Here is a 21923-nt window from a genome sequence, read left to right on the forward strand (position 1 = left end):
ATTTCTGAATGATCAACAGCTTCTCATTTCCATGGCGGACTCTTTTCAACACATCAAACAAATGAAACATGTCACAATGTGGCACTTAACATTATTTGGAAAATGAAAATAAGTTCATCTGTTTTCATATAGATCAATGCAACTGACAAAGGCTACTATCTCATTACAGAAGAAAGTAAGAGGAGAGGCTGTAAGTTATGCTCTTTTCACAAAGCAATAATTCTTTGCTCTTGTACAGCAGCTTGCACTCAAGGGATTTCAACTCATCACTTTATAATCTTGAATTCACTAATGCACCCACAGCACATCTGTGGAAAATAGATTTCATTGCTATTCTACAGATGAACAGAATTGAGAATGATCATACAATAAACTGGTGGCACAAATAATAGAGACACAAATATCAAACATGGCAGTTTGCGGCAGGCAGAATCAAGGTCCCTCAAAGTTTGCCCAAATCCTAATCCCCAGAACCTGTAAATAGGTTACATGACAAAGGAGAATTAAGGTTACAGATATAAATAAGGTTGCTAATGAGCTGATCTTAAAATAGGGAGAGCATCCTGGATTATCCAGCTGGGCTCAATATAATCACAAGGATCTTTTAAAGTGGAGGAGGGAGGCAGAAGATGAATTCAGAGCGTTGTGGAATAAGAAGCAGTTGACTCACTTTTGTTGTTGGAAGGTGGAAGGGGAATGCGGAAGCCTCTAGGAGCTGCAAAAAGCAAGGAAACAGTTCTTCCCTCAGAGCCTCTGGAAGACTTTTCACCCCCACCCACACCTTTATTTCACCCCAGAGAGAGAGTGCCACCTTGGGTTTCTGACACACAGAACTGTAAGATAATATGTCTGTGATGTTTTAAGTCACCAAACTTATGGTAATTTGTTATAGCAGCAATAAAAAACTAATAGCTGCTTCATCAATTAGGAGCAATTAACATAAATTCAATCATTAGGAAAGACGATAAGTAATAAACTTATGCAACCACAGAATAACATGTAACTTGGAAATGCAAGTTCATTTTGAAGTAATCAAAGCAGAAGCACACAGATCCTTTGGCAGAAAGAAAGATGGAAAGGGAAAGAAGAGGAACTTTTTTTCTCTTCCACTAGAATACTAGAAGGAAAGGAAATTATAAAAAGAACACATTTATCTAAAGGATGAGGTAAAAGTTTTAAAAAGGCTACGTGGAATAGCCTTCCAGGAGATGTTCTGGAATCTTTGTCCCTAGAGATCTTTAAGATACACAGTGATATATTTTATCTACCCGAGATGGCTTAGAAATATACTTGCCTGATGACAAGGGCCTAAATCAGACTAACTCTCCTGGCCTCCTCCAGGCTAAATATTCTACACAGAACTTGAGTCTATTCAATCCAGGGCCACAATCATTACTGCCTATATATTCAATGTAAATCATTCTGCTATGAATAACCAAAGAATAACATAAACCCTGACTTCAAGAAATTCACAGTTCAATAGTGAACCAAGGTAAACAGCCGACCATAAGCAAACTAGCTAATGAGAAGGATCATAAGGGTAGGATAAGGGATATACTGATTAAACCTCATTAAATATATAACAGTTGGGGCTTCTGGGTGGCTCAGTCAGTTAAACGTCTACCTTTGGCTCAGGTCTGATCTCACACATCCATCGGGCTCTCTGCTGTCAGTACAGAGCCCGCTTCAGATCCTCTGTCGCCCTCTCTCCCTGCCCCTCTCTGCCCCGCTTGGCGCGCGCGCGCGCGCTCTCTCTCTCCCTCTCAAAAATAAATAAACTTTAAAAATATAAAAATATAAAATCAATACACTGTTACTTATCATAAAACAATATTATAGGTCACAACTGGAGATTATCAGAGCACCAATTTATTACAATGAGAATTTATCCTGCCCTTCCTAAAATAGTATATCAGGAAAATTTTAAAAATAAAAAAATTCTTTATTGTAGAATTTCAGCTAAAAAAATGCAGAAAGAATAATTGAATTAGGTTATATCTAGAATGTATCTAGAATGTAAAATTGTCATTTTATAAGCTCCGTATGAAATAATGGAGCTGGGCAATAATCATCAATCGATGTGAGAACTATTAAGTGAAAATTTGATGGTGAATTTTATAATGGAGGGATCAGACTGAGACCACCCAGGCACACCAAACAGTCTTAACATCACTAAGCGTGATGCCAGCCATTTATGTACCTCTTTTCGTGAGGTTTAGGAAATACACAGTGCCATCTATAAAGTTTTATTTCCCCAGACAAGCTGAATCTAAATTTAACGCAGCTTCCAAATCTGCGTATTTTTTCACAGGAAATGTAGGACATGGAGAAACCAGTTAAAAATTACAGAATGGAAGCAACCAGTTAAATACAGAATGTGGACCAGGATGAAGGAGGCAAGTACTCCAGCAAATCAATAACACTTAAAAAGGGAGCAGAGAAAGGGTGAAAGATACTTAGGAGACATAATAACCAAATGTAACAAGTATACCTTGTTTGGATCCTCATTCAAAAAGGAAACCACTCTAAGAAGGCATTTTTAAGACCACCAGAGAAATTTAAATATGGACTAGGCAGCAAATGATTTTGTAAAATTATTATTGTAATGTGATAAAGACATGGCATTACTAAAAATATTTCCTATCTGTTAGAGATGCATACTGGAGTGTTCACAGTTTTAAAAATATGGTATCCAGGTATGCTTTAAAATCTAATTTAAAAAAATGGTGTACATGAAGAATACATAGAACACGAGAGCAAAACAGTGATATGTATTCAAGTTACATAATGAAACATGAGGGTCATTATATTTGCCCTCCTTACATGTTTGAACTTTCCATAATAAAAAATTCCAAAGGATGACAACAACAGTAAATAAATAAAAGTATATTTTGTCCTTTTGATTATCCCTCATCACTGAGCTACTGAAAGCTTGGTATATTTATAATAGAAAATTTTCTTTACTTTTCTGCACATATTTTTCATTAACAACCTGACTTCTATCTTTTTAAGATTGAAAGTCTTTCACCTCTTATGAAAAGGAAGTTTTCAACTGACCAAATTCTCAATCTACAGAACTAAGGGGAAAAACTATCATAAATAAAGCATTACTTCCAATACTTAATAAATAAAGGGTCAGGAGACCTGCTTCCATTTGTGCCGAGAGTGAGTATACAGCTTCCAGGCACCTTTTGTAGTAAAGAGTGAATGTGGTGAGGGAATATTTGCAAAATTTCAAATTCCTTATGGTTTGTATGATCCAAGGTTAGTGTTGTAACATTTGTCAAAAGTGTGTAATTCTCAATTTTTTTTTTTTTTTGGCAACAAAGTGTAATGTGTTTGCTTTAAAACAATTATCTTAGGTAAAATCTAGTCTAGACATTTCATTAATAATGTTACACTCCTGTCTGATTGTAAAGTACAACAGACTTCTCTGTGAAGAACGAACAAAAATATTTATGCAACGTTCCTCGCGTATATGCATGAATGCCAGATCTGATGTACGATAGTTCAAATACTTGGTTAAACATGGGAACTTCATGCAAAAGCTCTTTAGCAATAATCCTAGCAGTGGAGCGAAATACAAATCTCATCTGAGACTGTTCAGAAAGCCTTTGAAGGCATTCATAATAGATAATCCCCTTCTTAAAAATTTTATCTTTAAAAAGGTTTTACGTGCAAATAATTTTTCTGAATAAGGCTTAAAGATGCTTACATCCTCAAATTACATTTTAATGGGATTAAAAACATTTTCAAAGAAATGTAACATTTTATAATCCATGTAAAAGCTTTTAATCTTTTTGTCTGAAATATGCTAAAATTTTTAAAAAATGTAATATATTTTCTTTTCCTTTTTAAGGGTAGCTTCTCATGAAGACATGCCCAGAAAGCTCTAGTTTCTATTTTCCACCAGAAGAATGTAAAAATAAAACAGAGAGAAAAATTGATCCAAATAGACAGGCTAAAACGAGGCATTTTAGCTCATTTTTTTTCCTATGCAATTTAAGTTCTCTGGTCAGGGATTGTCGGTATAGTGACAATGAAGCTGATTATTTCCACAGTACACACAGAGTACGCATCCCATATTTTCTCATGTAAAGAACTGTGCTGTATCCATTACAACAATTATGAAGATAACTTGTAATTTTGGCATTTGGTTTGGCTGAGAATGGAAGAAAGGATGCCTGCCTTCAAGATTTCTATCTCGTGTTGTGCCCATTACCTGCGACCTGTCTTCTTCCCGTGCCTGAAACCCACACATCTTACCGACCACTGCCTCCGTGTGTTTCCCTTCTGCTGGAAGAGGGAAGTACTGGTTTGGTGACAAGTTGCTGCCATATCCCAGGAGAAAACCTTCCAGTTTTACATTTGGATTTGGACGTAGGAACTTCAAGAGGATGGAGTCACTCGTGGTATTGATGTGGACTTTCAGGCTTGGCCTTTTACCTAAAGATGGCAACAAAAAAGTACCAGGCTATTATTTCACTGATTTAGCAACCCAGAGCAAATTTGGAGCAAAGGTTAGTTGTTACAGGCATTGTCGCTAGAAAGCACGTGGTCTACTTAGCTAACCAATATTCTGACATACCCACCTAAACGGCTAAAACATGGGTAATTTTGAGATCCCCAAACCCAAACTAAATAACGTATAAAGCAGTCTAGAACACAAAGGAAAATCTTAGGGCTTAATATTTAGTAGTTTATTATTGAGCAGGTAGATGGTATTTAAGGCTATTTTGGTTATCCACAATTAGTCAAAACCTTCATTTTATACATACTGTCGGGAGGGGCAAAGGATCTGAAATGTCTAATTAGTAAATTTAGCTACTGCGCTTTGAAAATACCCAGCCTCATCAACGCTGCCCTCCAGCTGTATTCCTGCAAAATTCAGTGATTAATAGAGATGGAAACAAAGGGACAGGAGTGAGGGCCGGAGACAGCTTAAGGGTACCTGAGATGGGAGGATAGGGAGTTCTGAAAGAAGAGACAGGTGGAGGAGAAAACCTTTAGTTCTATTTGGAAGCGGTAGGGTCAGTGAGACAACTGCATGGAGATGCTCTGAAGGAAGTTGAATATTCAAGTGCGATGCTCAGGAAAAGAATACAGATCCACCTGGATGTTGTCAGTTTCTAAATAATCATTTGATGAACTTTCCCAGAGAGATTGTGCAGACTGAGGAGAAAAATCTTAATTAAATTTTCAAAGCTTTTTTTTTTTTTTTCTTTTTAACTGTGTAGGCAATAGTGGCAGATCATCGCACTAACCAGAGGTCTTGACTAAGCCGTGAGTAAACGACATGGTGTTTTGTCTTTGGGGCCAGAAGGAGCCTCGTTCAAATCCCAGTTCTGCAACTTAGTTATCGATGTATCCTCTGGCCACTCCCTGAAAGTACTTGACCCTGAATTTCCTGATTTGAAAATTATGGATCATGGATAACAATGTCCACTTTGAGGGGTTGTTTACAAAGATTAGTGAAAACGGCATTATCTTTTTTTTTTTAATGTTTCATTTATTTATTGAGTGAGAGGGTGTACACATGAATAAGGGGCAGAGAGAGAAGGAGAGACAGAGAATCCCAGGCAGGCTCTGCACTGTCAGTGCAAAGCCTGATGAGGGTCTCATCCCATGAACTGTGAGATCATGACTTGAGCCAAAATCAAGAATCATATTCTCAACCAACTGAGCCACCCAGGCATCCTGCAAATGGCACTATCTTAAAGCTGGCACATAGTAATTGCTCAATAATCTGTTACTTTTTTTTAAATGTTTATTTTTGAGACTGAGAGAGACAGAGCATGAACGGGGGAGGGTCAGAGAGAGGGAGACACAGAATCTGAAACAGGCTCCAGGCTCTGAGCTGTCAGCACAGAGCCCGACGCGGGGCTCGAACTCACGGACTGCGAGATCACAACCTGAGCCGAAGTCAGACGCTTAACCGACTTAGCCACCCAGGTGCCCCAATAATCTGTTACTTAATGAAGGCCATAGATAACCTTTTAGCCACAGTTCAGAAATCCAAAACACTTTGTAAGGTTTTTTGTAGATTTAGGTTAAACTTATTTGGTAACAAAACCCAATCTGAACCATAATGAGGCCACTGAGTCTTTCTTGAATCTTACTGACTAGTCTGCGTGACTATTCACATGTTTAATTGTAGGAAAGTTAGTATGTTTAATTAAGGGGTGCTGGCCAAGCCCTGCTGAAGAGGTTACTTAATATCTGGTCTAGATAACCTAGTACATTGCTAAAATCCAAAGATTTTCTGAATTCTAAAACATATCTGGCCCCAAGAGTTTTAAGATAAGAGAGTGTGGACCTCAATTATTTTCTTTCTTTATTCCATAGAGATTTCTTTTTTTTCCCCAAAATATTTTGCCCACGGGAAAGACTGCATTTATTAATTTAGTAATCCACATTCTATTTCTCACGAATCAAAGATTTATATTGCATTAACACCAGTCAGCACCTCTGAACAGCATGGGCTTCCCAAAGTCATTACACTAAATTTATACTATCCCAGTCAAAATCAGCCTGGAATGTCTCAATATAGCTACATAAAAGGATTCCAATAGGCCTTTGAAAAAATAAAGACAGCCCCTTCTTGGATACCAGGTTGTGGGAACCACTCTCTGACCTCACCAGCCAGTACCACTATTTTTACATATGTACATAGAACTTTGTACTTCCTAAGAATTTGATAAAATTTCTATAAACTTCTAGAATCTCAAATTGCTATTCCTATACTTGAGGCAAAGTTGAAACCCGGAGATACTGGGTGGCTTATCTCAAGTCCAAGGAAGACTCATCTAGTCTAGCTCATCTTGTGCAATTCTCTCGTAGCACAAACAACTAAATTGAGGGCAGCCACTCCTCTGTCACTCGGCAAGTTAAGTGCAGGGTCAAAACTGGATCTCAGTTCTCACTAAGCTGCACTTCCTGCTCTGTTGCCGTTGAGAACTTCATCGTTACCCAACAGAGTAAGGGGTGACCCCAACACCCAGACCATGACACTCAAGTTGATGCTAACCGCTCGTGTTTTGTCCTAACTTCATTAGATTTTGATGAGGGGGTTTATACTTTAGCCATAACATAGATTTTGTCCAAGCCAAATTTTCCCTTTTTAGTTATGTGCCTAGATCCATCCTGCTCAATGGAATGGAACAAATATCAGTCAAGGACATATACCACTACCTTAGAAGGTTATCAGGTCCCACAGTAAATCAAAACCCACTGGCCTATTTCCAACCCCTTGTTGGGAAGCAGAGAAGAAGGAATCTCACTGTACTTAGGCTGCATTCATGTTTGACTAAGGGCCAAGATTCACAGCATCATCACATCAGACCTTTGCTCATACCTTTTGGCCTGATGGGCCTCTCCCACTTGGAAAGTGGAAAGGATGGCTGCACCAAGTGAGGAAAAAGAAGGCTGTAAACAGAATTACCAACTGACAAGGTGGAATTATTCTCATTTCCTCTGCACAGGAATTTTCATGACTCCAGTCTTTCTCCCTTTTGCAAATATGCCAGCAAATATATCAACATCATGTAACTCTTTGAACGAATTGGCATTTAGCTGACCAACTTTTTCCAAAATTCTAATTCATCCTACTCTCTGGAGCTAAATTTTTAAAAGTCCTGAAAAAGAAAGAGAGATGCACACAGACAAATCTGACCTCAAAGCAGCATCACAAACATGGTATTTTGAGACGATCATCTCAGTTCCTTCTTTGGAGCTAAGAATTCAAGTCCCTTATAATTACCCTGGCACACATTACTGCTTCCTTTATTACTTTTCAACCTATCTTCCTTCTGTTTGGCCAGTATATTCTTCTCACATTCTGCAATGCACCTTCACCTATGCTCACATTGTCATGCAGTATGGATTCCCTCTATCTTTGGTTTGTCTTCCTTACATGCCTTCGCTCATTGAGTTATTACACCATTGGTCTTTTCAGTGCTCAGCAAAGAGTTTAACCTTTTTTGCCCTTTCAATCTGATTAATTTTGTCAAGCTTTGCTTCAAATGAATGTTTGGACTAGTATTCAATTTTATACTAGTGGACAATATCCCCCAATATTTTAGGGTATATCTCCATGCATCCTATAATAATTTTTAATCTTTGATAAATTATGCTTCATTCTGAGTAACTCTAATTAAATGCTTTGGAACACAGTCCTGTGGTGACAGTTATCTTTCAATGTTTGTATGAAAACCTCTGGTGAATGACATAAGGTAGAATTAACAGAAAAATAACAGAACATGATATAAGCTTAACTAGGAAAACATTTATAAATAAAATGGCATATATATTGCCCAGAAAAGCCCAGGAGTACAGAGAAGTAAGAGTCCTGGAAGAACATTTTATTGTATCTTACACGAGAAATAAAGCCTCTGCCAATGAAGAGTGAGACAAAATAAAGAATGTGAACATTCCAGGAAAACAACACCAGTATGGTTGAGAAAAAATATTGCATATTGGTAAAGTAGAACCTTGGATCTAGAACAGTTGTTTCTAATCCTCTTTTTGCAACACCCTAGAGTATCTCCAAATAGTTCAAAAGGGTGTTGTGAAATACTAAAAGAAAAAAAAAAAAAGTCTTTCAGAATAAAATTAGAATTAATCCTCTTTTAATTTTTAAAAGTAAATACATGCCCTGTGGCATTAAAATCAGTAAGGAGGTACTGAGATAAGAACACCAGACAAAAGGTGGAGCACTGTAAGCTCAGAGAACTCTCTGGATCAACCGGAGGTTGCTTTGCTATAGGCACAGGTACTGAGCAGGCATTTAGTGTTGACCCCAGAGTTCTGAGTGGCTGTGGTCAGTTTCAGCTTTGTCAAGAAACATAGCCCAAACACATGGTACTTAGCTAAACTATTATAAACATCCAGACACAGATCAGTGAGAAAGGAGTTACCATTCCAACCCATTCAACAGGATATATTCTTTTATGTCTAGGCTCTCTTAAGGTTATCCTATACTTTCTAAAATATTTCAGAATGTGGCCTAAAGTTTGATACATAGTTAGCCAAGTTGATTAAATCACCTTAAGAGAAAATTGATACTAAAGTTCTCTTTTTAAAGTAAAAATTATCTATTAGTGTAGCAGCAGAAAAATATGCTCTCAGTGTTGTAAAACACTAATGACATCAGAAATATTCTAAATTGCAAATTTAGGAATAAACCAGATCAACATTAATTTCTATAAGATATGAAATAAAAAAAAAATAGCTATAATACTGATGTCAATAATGACTCAATTGGAGGCAAACCATAAGAGTCTCTTAAATACAGAGAACAAACTGAGGGTTGATGGGGAGGTGGGGCAGAGGGGAAATGGGTGATGGACATTGAGGAGGGCACTTGTTGGGATGAGCACTGGGTGTTGTATGTAAGCAATAAACCACGGGAATCTACCCCCAAAACCAAGAGCACACTGTACACATTGTATGTTAGCCAATTTAGCAATAAATTATATTTAAAAGAATAATGACTCAATTGTTTCAGGACTAAAAGAACAAGCTTGATTATCATCCGTAGTATGTTTCTCTTTTGTTACACACATCCCATTTATACTGCCAACCCCTAAACTTATTTAGTGCCTTTTTTTATACAGAGTCAATTTTCTAAGATATCAAAATAATAAAATTAATTCCCATCAGTTCAGATATGACAGATAAAGCATAGATTTCAAAAACTGACAAATCAAATTGGATCAGATTTTTAAAGTTTTGAACTTTAAAAGAACTAACAAGAAAAATAAAAGCCAAACTACAAATTGGAAGAAAGTATTTGCAATATGTGTATCTATTTAAAAACTTGAATTCAGAATGTTTAAAAGAATTCTTTCTACTCAATAAGAAGACAAAATATATTTTTTTTAAGGGAAAAGGATTTAAATAGATTCCTCACTAAAGACAATATGTGATAGCCAACAAGCACATGCTGAACATCAGGGTCATCAGATGCTTTTTGTAAGTGGTCAAATGATAAATATTTGAGGTTTTGTAGACCAGGTGCTCTCTGCTAGAACTAGTCAACTCTGCCACTGCAGCACAAAAGCAGCTACAAACACTTTGTAAACCAATGGACGTGTCTGTTTGTCATAGTCGACCCTTGAACAATATGGGGGTTAGGGGCACTGAGTCACCACATGCATGAAAATCTGCATTAACTTTTGACTCTGCAAAAACTTAACTACTCATTGCCTGCTGTTGACTGGAAGCCTTACTGGAAACATAAACAGTCAATTAACACTTATTTTGTCTATGTATTCTATATTTGTATTCTTACAATAAAGTTAGCCAGAGCAAAGAAAAAGTTACAGAAAATCATAAGGAAGAGAAAATACATTTACAGTACTGTATTTGTCAAAAACATCTGTGTATAAGTGAACTGGTGCAGTTCAAACCCCTATTGTTCACAGGTCAACTGTACTTATAAAAATAGGCAGTTGGCTGGATTTGTCTACCAGGTCATAGTTTACCAACTCCTGGTCAACATCATTAGTCTTCAGGGAAATGCAAGTTGAAATCACAGTAAGATATCACACTCCCAAGAACGGATAAAATTAAAAGACTGTCACTAACAAGTGTTAGACAGGATTTGGAACAACTGGAGCCCTCACACATTTTGAATGTGAATGTTTGGTGGTATAACCACTTGCGAAAACTGTTGGGCAGCTGCCAAATAACCTATTCAATTTCGTTCCTAGGTATTTTTCTGGAGGAAATGAAAAATAAAGCTGTATGAAGACTCGTATGCAGATAGTCAAAGCAGCACCAAACTGGTAACAAACCAACTGCCAATCAATAGTTAAATGGATAAACACATTATGGCTTATCCATACAATGGGATATGACCCAGCAACAAAACAAAGCAAACTACTTGTGTAATTCAATGTGGTTGAATCTCTTGTCTGGCATGATACCATGCCACTAGAGCATGGGCATGGCATGACCTTCCTCATCTCTGAGTAATAAGCCTTTCTCAGAGATGAAAGACTTTCCTCTGATGGAAGGTCATTCAATCATCTTGCCATTACAGCACTGGTGAAAGTACTTTTAATAGTGCCTAATATTCTTATTCACATTATATAAATGGTACATATATAAAATCAGCAAGTCCTTTTTAGGCATTAGTATCTTCCCAGAGCTGACAATTCTAAGTTTCAAATGCATTCTATATTCTTCTTACACAGTGAATTGCAGGTGGAAAACATCCCAATGCCTTTATGGTCACATCTTGAGTTTATGTATTAAGCAGGGCAGTTGCTATCTGACAACACATTCAAAAACTTCCAAAAACCATATTTGGTGGCATAGACTGCATTTAATTGAACTGTAATGCTAAATTATACAAACCATAATTTTAACATAGGCTCTGGATCTCCAGAATGGAATTCCTTCTCAAAATCCCACATAGCTCTGTCACTCTCTTTGGGAGTGAAGTTCCCAACTCTTTGGGAATGAAGTTTTACCACGGCCCAGTAGAGAATTAATGACAGCTTGCAAAGAGCTAGTGTGCAGTAAACATGTAGCAGCTGTACAACATGTCTTCTGGAAACAGGGACACCACTGACAGTTGTTTGAGTTGTGCACTGCAAAACTCTAAATGGCATCATTCAAATCATCTTTTATTTATGGTCTTATACATTAACCACTCACAAAGACCATGCAGAAATAATTGCTACTTACAACTTTATAAGGCTAACTTGAAGTTCTCTAAACTCTTCCCATAGGCCTCAAGCTGCTCCCACCCACTCTGCCCTTCTTCCTTCATGCCTTTGATTTCCATCTTCCCTGCCTTCTGATTCTGCTGACACTGGCCATAAGGGATATGGGTGGTGGGATGCCACCTGTAAGGAAGACAGGGGCTCAGCCACATTTTGGACATTGTGCTTTCTAATGTACCAATGAAATTACTTCACTCAATAGATACAATTCAGGTGATGAATCAGGAATCTAAATAAGAAAAACAGATGAAAAGAGATTTGGGGCATTCAGGAAAGGCTGAATTAACAGCACACAGCTTTAGAGGCGAACAGAAGGCATCCCTACTTGTGTTTTGTGAATTCAGATCTGAAAACATAAGGGGAAAAATCTTCATGAAAATAGTTCAGATATATATAAAGCAAGACTTTTATAAATTTTCAGGAAAATGTCATTTTTAAAAAAGTGTAGAGAAAAAGTAGGGTAAAAGTACCATAAGCCACATGGACAGATGCCAGAGTACAGGAATGGGGGCCTTTGAAGAAACTCAGAACTTGACCTACACATACATGATCAGTGTGAGCGGGATGCTCAACCTGCAACGTTCTGTGATCTCTGCTCTAGTGCAAGCAGAACAGCATGTTCTCTCTCCAGCGCCTTGTGGGGAGTTTGCCACTGGAAGACATGTTCCTGCATGTAAACGTGCTTTCAGAGCTCAGGAAATAAAAAGTCCCAGCTCATGTGAAGAGCTCCCTTTATAAAGTCACACCTGAACAATTCCCACTGAGCCATAACTCCCAGGTGTCAACCAGTTAACTTTTTATTAGGATATTATGGTCACCCAATACCTGGAGAATGTTTGCTATTGAATTTAGAAGAAAATGCCATTTTGACAGAAATCTGAGAGGGAAAATGTCTTCTTCTTAATGGAGCACTTTATATCTGTTTGCCCAGCTGTTCTTGTAAGTGAGCTCCATTTCAACTTAAACAACCACACAGTTTCCCTTTGGTGAGAATTCCCATTGCCCTGATTCCTCGGGCCAATACTTCACCATCTGGTGACTCTGGATAACTGAATGAGACCGACTGAACCTGCCAATGTTGACATGTCATCACCTCTTAGCAGGACTAATTATTTTACTTCATTACCTACCTTGTCACCCAACCAACAGCCAAGCAGGAAAATTACTTTTCATAGACTGCTTAAGTCAACAGCCTTTCATTCTCAAGGAAAAATCTCATCCTGAGACATACACAGTTGTCACTTGTGCACACACCCTCAATCCAATTCTCCTAAAATTCCTCTTTAAACTTTGGAGTGTGTTTGTCTCTCTCTCTCACTCTCTCTCTCTCTCTCTCTCAAAAATAGATAAATATTTTTAAAAAATTTTAAAAAGGGGGGCACCTGGGTGGCTCAGTTGGTTGAGCATCTGACTTTGGCTCAGGTCATGATCTCACGGTTCGTGAGTTCAAGCCCCATGTCAGGCTCTGTGCTGACAGCTCAGAGTCTGGAGCCCACTTCCAAGTCTGTGTCTCCCTCTCTATCTACCATCTCCCCCTCATGCTTTGTCTGTCTGTCTGTCTGTCTGTATCTTTCTCTCTCAAAAATAAGTAAATATTTTTAAAAAATTAAACTTTGGAACATGTTGATGGTGTGGGACAACCACCTGCAACCAATAAGCATATATTTACTATAAAGGAAGGGGGCAGTGACATGGTTAACTTCAAACAACAAAATCTAAATAAGTTCTGTATTTGCATTGGGAGATATGTCTTTTCATTCATCTGGTTTTCATTTATATATTCATTCACTACTAGATATGAGGCATTAGTGATGCGCATTCAGTTATGATCTGTCGCATCTAGTAAATTAGGCAGATGGATAAGTCAACAATTTCACTGCAGCATCATTCGTACAATCGGTACAATGTGGGTATAGCAGAGGGGCTCTAGATCTGATGGGAGAGGGGTAAAGAAAGGATGTACTTAGTTTTGTTAAACTAACACAAAAATGGTTTTTATTACATGGAAATATGCCAAATGCAAGTAGGGAAGTAGATCTCAAAGTCTACTTTGTAATACTTTGCCTGTGCCACTTTAGACAACCAGTATATTCTTAGTAATTATTATTTTTAATGCACATACAATAAAAATAGGAAATCAAATAGGCTAAGAGACTTAACAAAACTCATTTCTCTTCTTCTTGTTCTTTTTATGACTTTTCATGAAAATCCTGGAGTTGATTTGTTCACATTTTCTTGCTATTTTAAGTAAGTAGTAATCGCAATAGGTGCTCCTGATGGAAGGGCGGATAGACCCCATGCCAAGATTCTTAAAGAATGGTCTCCCAGTTAGAGCATCAGCTGCACCTGGGAACTTGTTAGATGTACAAATTCTCGGGTGCCTGAGTGGCTCAGTCAGTTGGGTGTCCAACTTCTGCTCAGGTTATGATCTCACAGTTTATGAGTTTGAGCCCCACATTGGGTTCTGTGCTGACAGCTCAGAGCCTGGAGCCTGCTTCAGATTCTGTCTCCCTCTGTCTCTGCCCTTTCCCTGCTTATGGTCTCTCTCTCTCTCTCAAAAACAAATAAACATTAGGAGAAGAAGAAGAAGAAGAAGAAGAAGAAGAAGAAGAAGAAGAAGAAGAAGAGAAGGAGGAGAAGAAGAAAAAGAGGAAGAAGGAGGAGGAGGAGGAGGAGGAGAAGGAGGAGGAGAAGAAGAAAAAGAGGAAGAAGAAGAAGGATGAGGAGGAGGAGAAGAAAAAGAAAAAGAGGAAGAAGAAGGATGAGGAGGAGGAGGAGAAGAAGGAGGAGAAGAAATTCTCAGACCCTACTCCAGACCTCTAGAATCTGAGACTCTGGGATGGAAGCAGCAACCTGTAGTTTACCAAACTGTTTGGGTGATCCTGATGCACACTCAAGTTTGAGAACTATTATTACTCTTTGGAAATTCAGTGCCTCAAAAATAAAATTCATGGCCCCAATTTCTTTTGAAAGAGATTTTCAGATACACTCTATTGGAGAAAAAAGAACTTCACCCACCATGCTGTTAAGTTTCCTATCATGAGAATTTTACATATATTTTGATCTGTGAATAAACTCTGTGAATTAGAGTTTTCTAGAATTATAATTTCTGGAGACTCCTAAGGTAAATGTTTAATAATGTTTGGAAAATTTCTCTGACTTCTAGCATCGGTTATATGTCTTTAACCAATCTATTTAAAGACTGGGAAATACGATGAGCTAACATTTTATTATAAAAATTTCAGAGAAACGTGCAAGAATTGTGCAGTACACATCCATATAAGTCACTATCCAGAGACAATGATTTAAATCTTGCTATATCTCTTTCATCCTATTTATCTGTCTCTCTATCCATCCATCAATCCATCTTTTTTCTTAATGGATTTCAAAATAAATTATACTTCAGTACTCTTCACTCCTCAACACTTCAGTATGCATATCATTAACCAGAATTCAATATTTATTTATATTTTTCTATGGAGACAAAATTTACATATAAGGAAATATGTAAATCTTATCTCTACATGGCTGATTTTTTCCCAAATACCATACACTTATGTAACTCAAACCTAGATAAGATTTAGAATATTACTGTCAACCTACAAAATCTCCTGTGCCCTTTCTCAGTCTGTTTCCACTCCATCCTCCCAGAAACAACTTTTGTTCTTATTTTTATTAAACCATAGTTTACTTTTACCTGTTGGAGACTTCAGTGAAATTGAGTCATATGATATGCGCTTTTATGTAAGACTTCTTGCACTCAACATAATGTTTTGGAAATTTACCAGTTTTATTGCATGTATCAGTAGTTGTTTTTGTTGTTATTTTCACTGAGTAGTATTCAGATAATTATTAAAATCAACATTTTTACATCTTTCTGTGTCTCAAGAGTATCAATCTCTCTTGATTTACAATTTTTTTTTTTAGAGAGAAAGAGAGCAGGCAAGCAAGCATGTGGGCAAGCAGGGGAGGGTCAGGGAGAGAGGGAGAGAGAATCTCAAGCAGACCCCAGGCTTAGCATAGAGCTGGACAACACAAGGCTCAATCTTGACCATGAGATTATGACCTGAGCCAAAATCAAAGAGTCCAACACCTAATTGACTGAGCCACCCAGATGCCCCTTTACTATTGTTTTTTATTAGTTGTTTATTTATCAAGAGAAACTATTCCATAACCCAATATTCATGTTTCATAGTTCAGGAACACAGGCCCTGGACAAGTGAAGTGACAAACTTCAATGGAACTCAACCTAAAGGAATTCTTTACATCCCCAGATCACTTTGCAGTCAGAAAGATACCAGTCTTCTTCATCCCCTCAAAATCTTTCATGGAATCATAATTTCTTTAGAAATCTGCATATGCCATCTTTCTTGGTTCAGCCACAGCAAACTCATAGAAAGTTGCAAGCCCCAGGGATGCAGCAAATGCTCCAACAACATGAAATTACCGATGCTTGGCCAGAAGGTCTTGCATCTGAGGTTGCATCAAAGCACTGGAAGTCATGGGTTATTCTCCTCAGCACCAAGCTCAAACCCAATGTCCTTACTAACCAGTACAGAAAATTACTGTATTTTAAAATGTTGATTATATTGTAGTACAGTTTTCTCTGAGAATAAAGGGAAATCATATATATATATATATATATATATATATATATACACACATATATATGTATATATATATGTGTGTGTGTATGTATGTGTGTGTATATATATATGTATATGTATGTATATATGTATATATATATATATATATGTATATATATATACACACACATACATACACACATATATAATTTTTCTTTCCAGGTATTTATTTACATTATCCTATTTACCAGGAAAATAAAACTAAACATTTTCTTACTTAAAATACACACTTATTTTTAAGACTTAAATAAATGATTAATAGTAAATGCAGACAAAACCATTAATAATTTCATCTTCACCAGAATGCTAAATACTGGTTGCTGATACTCAAGATCTTGGAGATCTTTCCCTTTCACTCCCAGCTAATGGAACAACAGGCAGAAGTAAGCCTCTTTTGACGACAAAGTCTATATCTAAGAATGATTTTCACTGAGACAAAAGTGGATACGTTTAAACATGTGTCATTAAAAGAAATTGCTTATCCTAACAATCTCAAAATCTCAATCCTAACAATACCAAAAACCAGGAAAGCTGTCATGTCATTCAGATTATTATTACTCTACTGGTCAATTTTCCAAAAGGACCAATACTCTTTTTTTTTTTCTGCTGTGGGTAACTCCAATTTCAACATACATTAAATTCCATTAATCAAGTTAAATCAAAGTATTACTTTTTAGGACAAAGCAGAAAATGCATAACTTCTGTCAGCATTGTAAGAAATCCTCCACATACAAGCTTGTATATTTCCATTGTGAATACACTGTCCCAGGGAGAAATTAGAAATACTCAATAAAAATGAAAATTTTGCCATCTTGTAAAAAACTGTCAAGCAGTAACAAAACTTTCTTAAATAAATCTGGCTTTGACTTATTTATTTTTCCAATCTCACAAATAAAAACAAGAGATGTAGCTAGAACAAATGGTTTCATTTGCCATCACTGTTGAAACATTGGAAATCTTAATTGAACCGTAATTTGTTTGGTTAATAAATATCCAGTGCTGATGATATACAGCTGTTTAGTCTGAGATTTCACAGCATCAAAAGCCTTCCATGAGCTAAAGGAAAATGGCTAAACTATCATGAGAGTTTGATCCGGTAGATCATCAGGCCACATGAACAAGGTAGAATGGGCCATGAGACAGGAAGCTCTAGGAAGTGCCACTTGGTAAGGACCTCATAGTAAGTCATCCTATTTTAATACGCTGTAGAGGCAACAGAGGGGTGCTGGCGTCAACTTTGCCTTTCACTGTGTTTGACCTGGGTCACCTGTCCACTCTAAGGGCTCACTTTTCTCCTCTTTATGATTAATTAGAGACTCCCGAATCCATTTTCAACCTCATATTCAATATCTCTAACACTTCGTCCAGACAAAATACTATCTTCCTATTAAAATTTGGGAAAATAAATCAGAAAATGAATTTGTTTATAGAATTTGTTTTCAGACAATATTTATTTTTTACAGAACTCCCAAAATTTACCTCAAATATGAAAAGGAGAACTAATACTTTCATAGACCTATGGAAAGAATGTGTGTGACTGTCACAAATATTTTTTAATGGCTTTTGTGAGGTATATATAATCACACACCATAATTCACCTATTATAAGTAATCTTTAAAAATTCAATACTTTTTGGCAAACTTTTATAATTTACTAAATCCACCACAATCCAGTTTGAGAACATTTCCATCAATCTAGAACATTCCCTTGTATCCATTTGTAGTCAGTGGGTATGCCCTTAGCTCCAAGCAACCATTGGTATGCTTTCTGCTTTTCTGATAATTTAATATAAATGGACTCATACAACATGAGGTCTTTGTGCCCAGCTTTTTTCATTTGGTATAATGTTTATGAGATTCATCCATCCATGGTGTATCATTAGTTCATTCCTTTTGACTGCTTGATAACATTTCATTTTGTGGATTACATTTTGATTATCCATTGCCTCAGCTGATGAATATTTGGATTATTTCCAGTTTTTCCTTATTATGAATAAGCTGCTATTATGAATAATGCTACAAGTATTTATGTGCACATATGTTTTTATTTTTCTTGGATAAAAACCTAGGTGTAAAATAGCTGGGTAATAAGTAACTTTATATTTAAATTTTAATAAACTGCCAGATTTTCCATTTTTATATTAGTTTTCAAGATTATGAATATTACTCTTGCTTGAGGACAAACACCAAGTTGTGAACATCCAGAAAATGAGCTATATTGTTTTATCACTATCCCTAAACATATGTTATATAGTAAAATTAATAATTTTAAACTCTGAGATTTCTACCTTTAGTCATTAATGAAACATTGTACCTTGTTACAATAATTATTTTAACATACAGCAACTCCAATTTATCCCAATGCAAGAAATAACCTTTTTGCAAAATAGTAAGATGGTCATTGTCATTCTCAGCAATGATTATGATACAGGAAAAATTACCAAGTTGTCTTCTCAGTCTCTAGTCATTTCCATTTTAAGAATACTTAAGCCTAGGGGTACCTGGGTGGCTCAGTTGATTAAGCATCTGACTCTTGATTTCAGCTCAGATCTTGATCTCACAGTTTGTGAGTTCCAGCCCTACAACGAACTCCAGGCTGACAGGGCATAGCCTGCTTGAAATTCTCTCTCTCTCTCTCTCTCTCTCTCTCTCTCTCTCTCGGCCCCTCCCCCACACTCTCTCTCTCAAAATAAATAAATAAACTTTAAAATAAAAGAATATTTTAGCCTAGGGGCACCTGGCTGGCTCAGTTGGTTGACTGTACAACTTTAATTTCGACTCAGGTCATGATCCCAGGGTCCCAGGGTCCCAGGGATTGAGCCCTACATCAGGCTCTGCACAGAGCATGAGCCTGCTTGGGATTCTAAATCTCTCTCTCTCTGTGCCTCTCTCCCCAGCTTGTGCACTCTCTCTCTCTCTCAAATTAAAAAAAAATTTAAAAAATGTTAAAAACAGAGTATTTTAGCCTATATCAATTATTCAAATATTTGTTCACCAGAGAATTAACCAGTTCTAGAGAGATTAACTTTATTATTATTTTTACCAAAAATTAAAGTGAAATTTGATATAAACTCTGGTCTTGTGAACCAAATGACTTAGCTATTTATCTACATAGTCAGAAGAAACTGACTACCTATAGTGACTTGGGATTTATTACTATTTTGATAATATTTGTCACTGTTTCTTTTTCAATGAATTAAAATTCAAACAATTAAAACATTATAAATTTCTAAAATGTTTTTCAGTATTAATAAAAATACGCCTTGTTAACTTTTCTGGTGGCTTGTGATTAATGTAGCAATTTTAGGTGTGAAAAATAAAGCCAAAATGGCTTGGGATCATTGCCTTCCAGCCTGACATTATTAAAATATCCCAGCCTGCATGGTGTATGTGACTCAAGTTTAAGTCTAGGTACTTAAAATAGAATCTTATAATATTTATAAAATGTTAACAAAATCTAACTGAATGAACTATTTGGGGGGGGGGAGTCTTCTTGATTTAAAATTGTAGAAATAAAAAGAAAAGCTTCCTCATAACTCTTTTTTATGTGACTTTTTTTCTTTTTCTTGAATTTGGAACTTAAGAGCTGTGATGGATTGCTCCCACTCCATTCCAAATTCTAAACTGGGAAATGAAGAAGTGAGATATCCATTGAGTATTCCAAATCCTGTGCAATAGAGATTGTACCTTAGACACTGAAAATGGGAATAAGTCAATTCCCACTGGTCACACCATTTCCTAGTGTGGAATGAATCCATTTGGTTCTAAGAGAAGCAGAGGAAAAGAGATCAGAAGACATAATCAAGGACCAAAGCAAGCTGAAGATGAGATAGTAAACTGTTAGGTAATAGCAGCTCTAAAGCTGACAAAAAAGAAAAAGTACCCAACAAGGCAGATTATTGGTATCAGGAAATAGACAAAAGGATACTAGACTAAAAACTAAATGGTCTAGTGTGCAGGGGACCAGCCCTTCCAAAAATCTACACATCCTATGACCCAACGAAGTGACAAATATAAAGGGTGGGTAGAAATTACTCAGCCAAAGTGTCTGTACATACAGGGTGAGGAGAGAGGGTAGAAACAGTAATTGGTGCATTTAGAGACCCTAAAGAAGGTCAGTGCAGCCGGGGTGTAATGGGGCAAGGGGTGCACAGTGATTATTTAAAGGAGAGAGGGGTCCCTATAAGCCACATGAAAAGATCTATTGTTTTAAAAGCAAACCTAAAATATTTTCCTCCACTAAGCTACACACACACACACACACACACACACACACACACACACACCTTTTGAGAAATGCATAATACAAAATTTAAATCTTAAACAGTTATAAAATATACCCATATGGTAGAAATCTTGTCACACATGCCTTTAGCAACAAGCAACTCAAGTAAAATGCTGGGAGCAAAATTTGGTTTGAGTAGGAAAAAATATGCTATTTTTTAATGAAAAAAATCAAAGGTATCTTACAAACATTACAATTTAAATGGAATGCAATTAATACAGACCCTCCAGCAAACATCAGATGTGTTATTAAAATCAATTGTTACTGTGATCAATGCAGCCAGATTTATTTGTGAAACAAGGAAATAAAAGCTTACTTCTCTTAAAAAAGCAAACAAAAAAGTCAATTGCTATTAATTCTATTCTTTAGCCAGAAGCTAAATGGAAAAAAACAAATGGCTCTAATTGACTCTATTGGTGGCAGCAACCTGAGGTTTATGCTGCTTACAACTTACTGTAATTCTGTGTTTCCCAAATTATTCCTTTATTGCATCGTCCACCCCAGGCTGGTAGCATGTCTCCTATTCCTCTGCCTAGCGTATTTTCATCTCCTTTCCACCTACTGCAATGATAATCCCTGCATGGACTTTTTAACTTAAAAATAGATAATACACATTTATTTTAATAAAAAAATTAAGGAGTTGCAAAACAGAGAAAAATTGTTTTAAAAATTACCCATTATCTAATACAGGGTAAGGCCTTCTGTAAAGATTTTTAATATATCCTTCCAGACATTCCCCCCTCCCCGCTCTGGGTATGATATATGTGACGGTTTATGAAGATAGAATTATATTCTAAGTGCTATTTTATAACCTGCACTTCCCTTAACACAAATAAACCTCCATGTACTCATTTTTAATGACTGCACTATCTTTTAATTACTTATAGGAATCTTTAATACTAGGTAAACTGATACATTTACACCTCAGTTAGTTAGAAGAGTTTATTATCTCAATAATTTCACAACTTTATTTTGGCAAAATTTGGTATTTGTTTTAGAGAGGAGGACTTGATCTTATAAAGTTTGTATAATTAGTTTGAGACTAGTTTTTTTTTTAATCACATTTGAGATCTATCATATTGAATCTGTTAACAATGGGATAAACTCATTGTATTGTTTGTCAGATTATTGCTAACATTTTCTGGCTATGGGGGTGACAATATTTCTATGTCCTTAGGACGCTTTGCCTGGTCCTATCAGGAGTGATGTTTTAGGGAGGGAGAACTACATCGTAGGAAGACACAGGGTTTGGAGCCAGAAA

General features: G+C 36.6%; 1 protein-coding gene across 39 annotated transcripts in view; it reads right to left on the reverse strand.

The window, feature by feature from the left end:
• The window catches only part of ABI3BP (ABI family member 3 binding protein), a 256218-nt gene that overhangs the window by 187348 nt on the left and 46947 nt on the right, over nucleotides 1-21923 (reverse strand). For all 39 annotated transcript variants that reach the window (XM_053903274.1, XM_053903276.1, XM_053903280.1 and 36 more), the window contains exon 2: nucleotides 4267-4446. In XM_053903274.1, the coding sequence (XP_053759249.1) occupies nucleotides 4267-4446 (180 nt within the window). The remainder of the gene's footprint in view (nucleotides 1-4266; nucleotides 4447-21923) is intronic.

The sequence above is a fragment of the Panthera pardus genome, unplaced genomic scaffold (assembly GCF_024362965.1).
Source record: "Panthera pardus isolate Hobbes unplaced genomic scaffold, ASM2436296v1 HiC_scaffold_16, whole genome shotgun sequence".
In the NCBI taxonomy this organism is placed as follows: domain Eukaryota; kingdom Metazoa; phylum Chordata; class Mammalia; order Carnivora; family Felidae; genus Panthera; species Panthera pardus.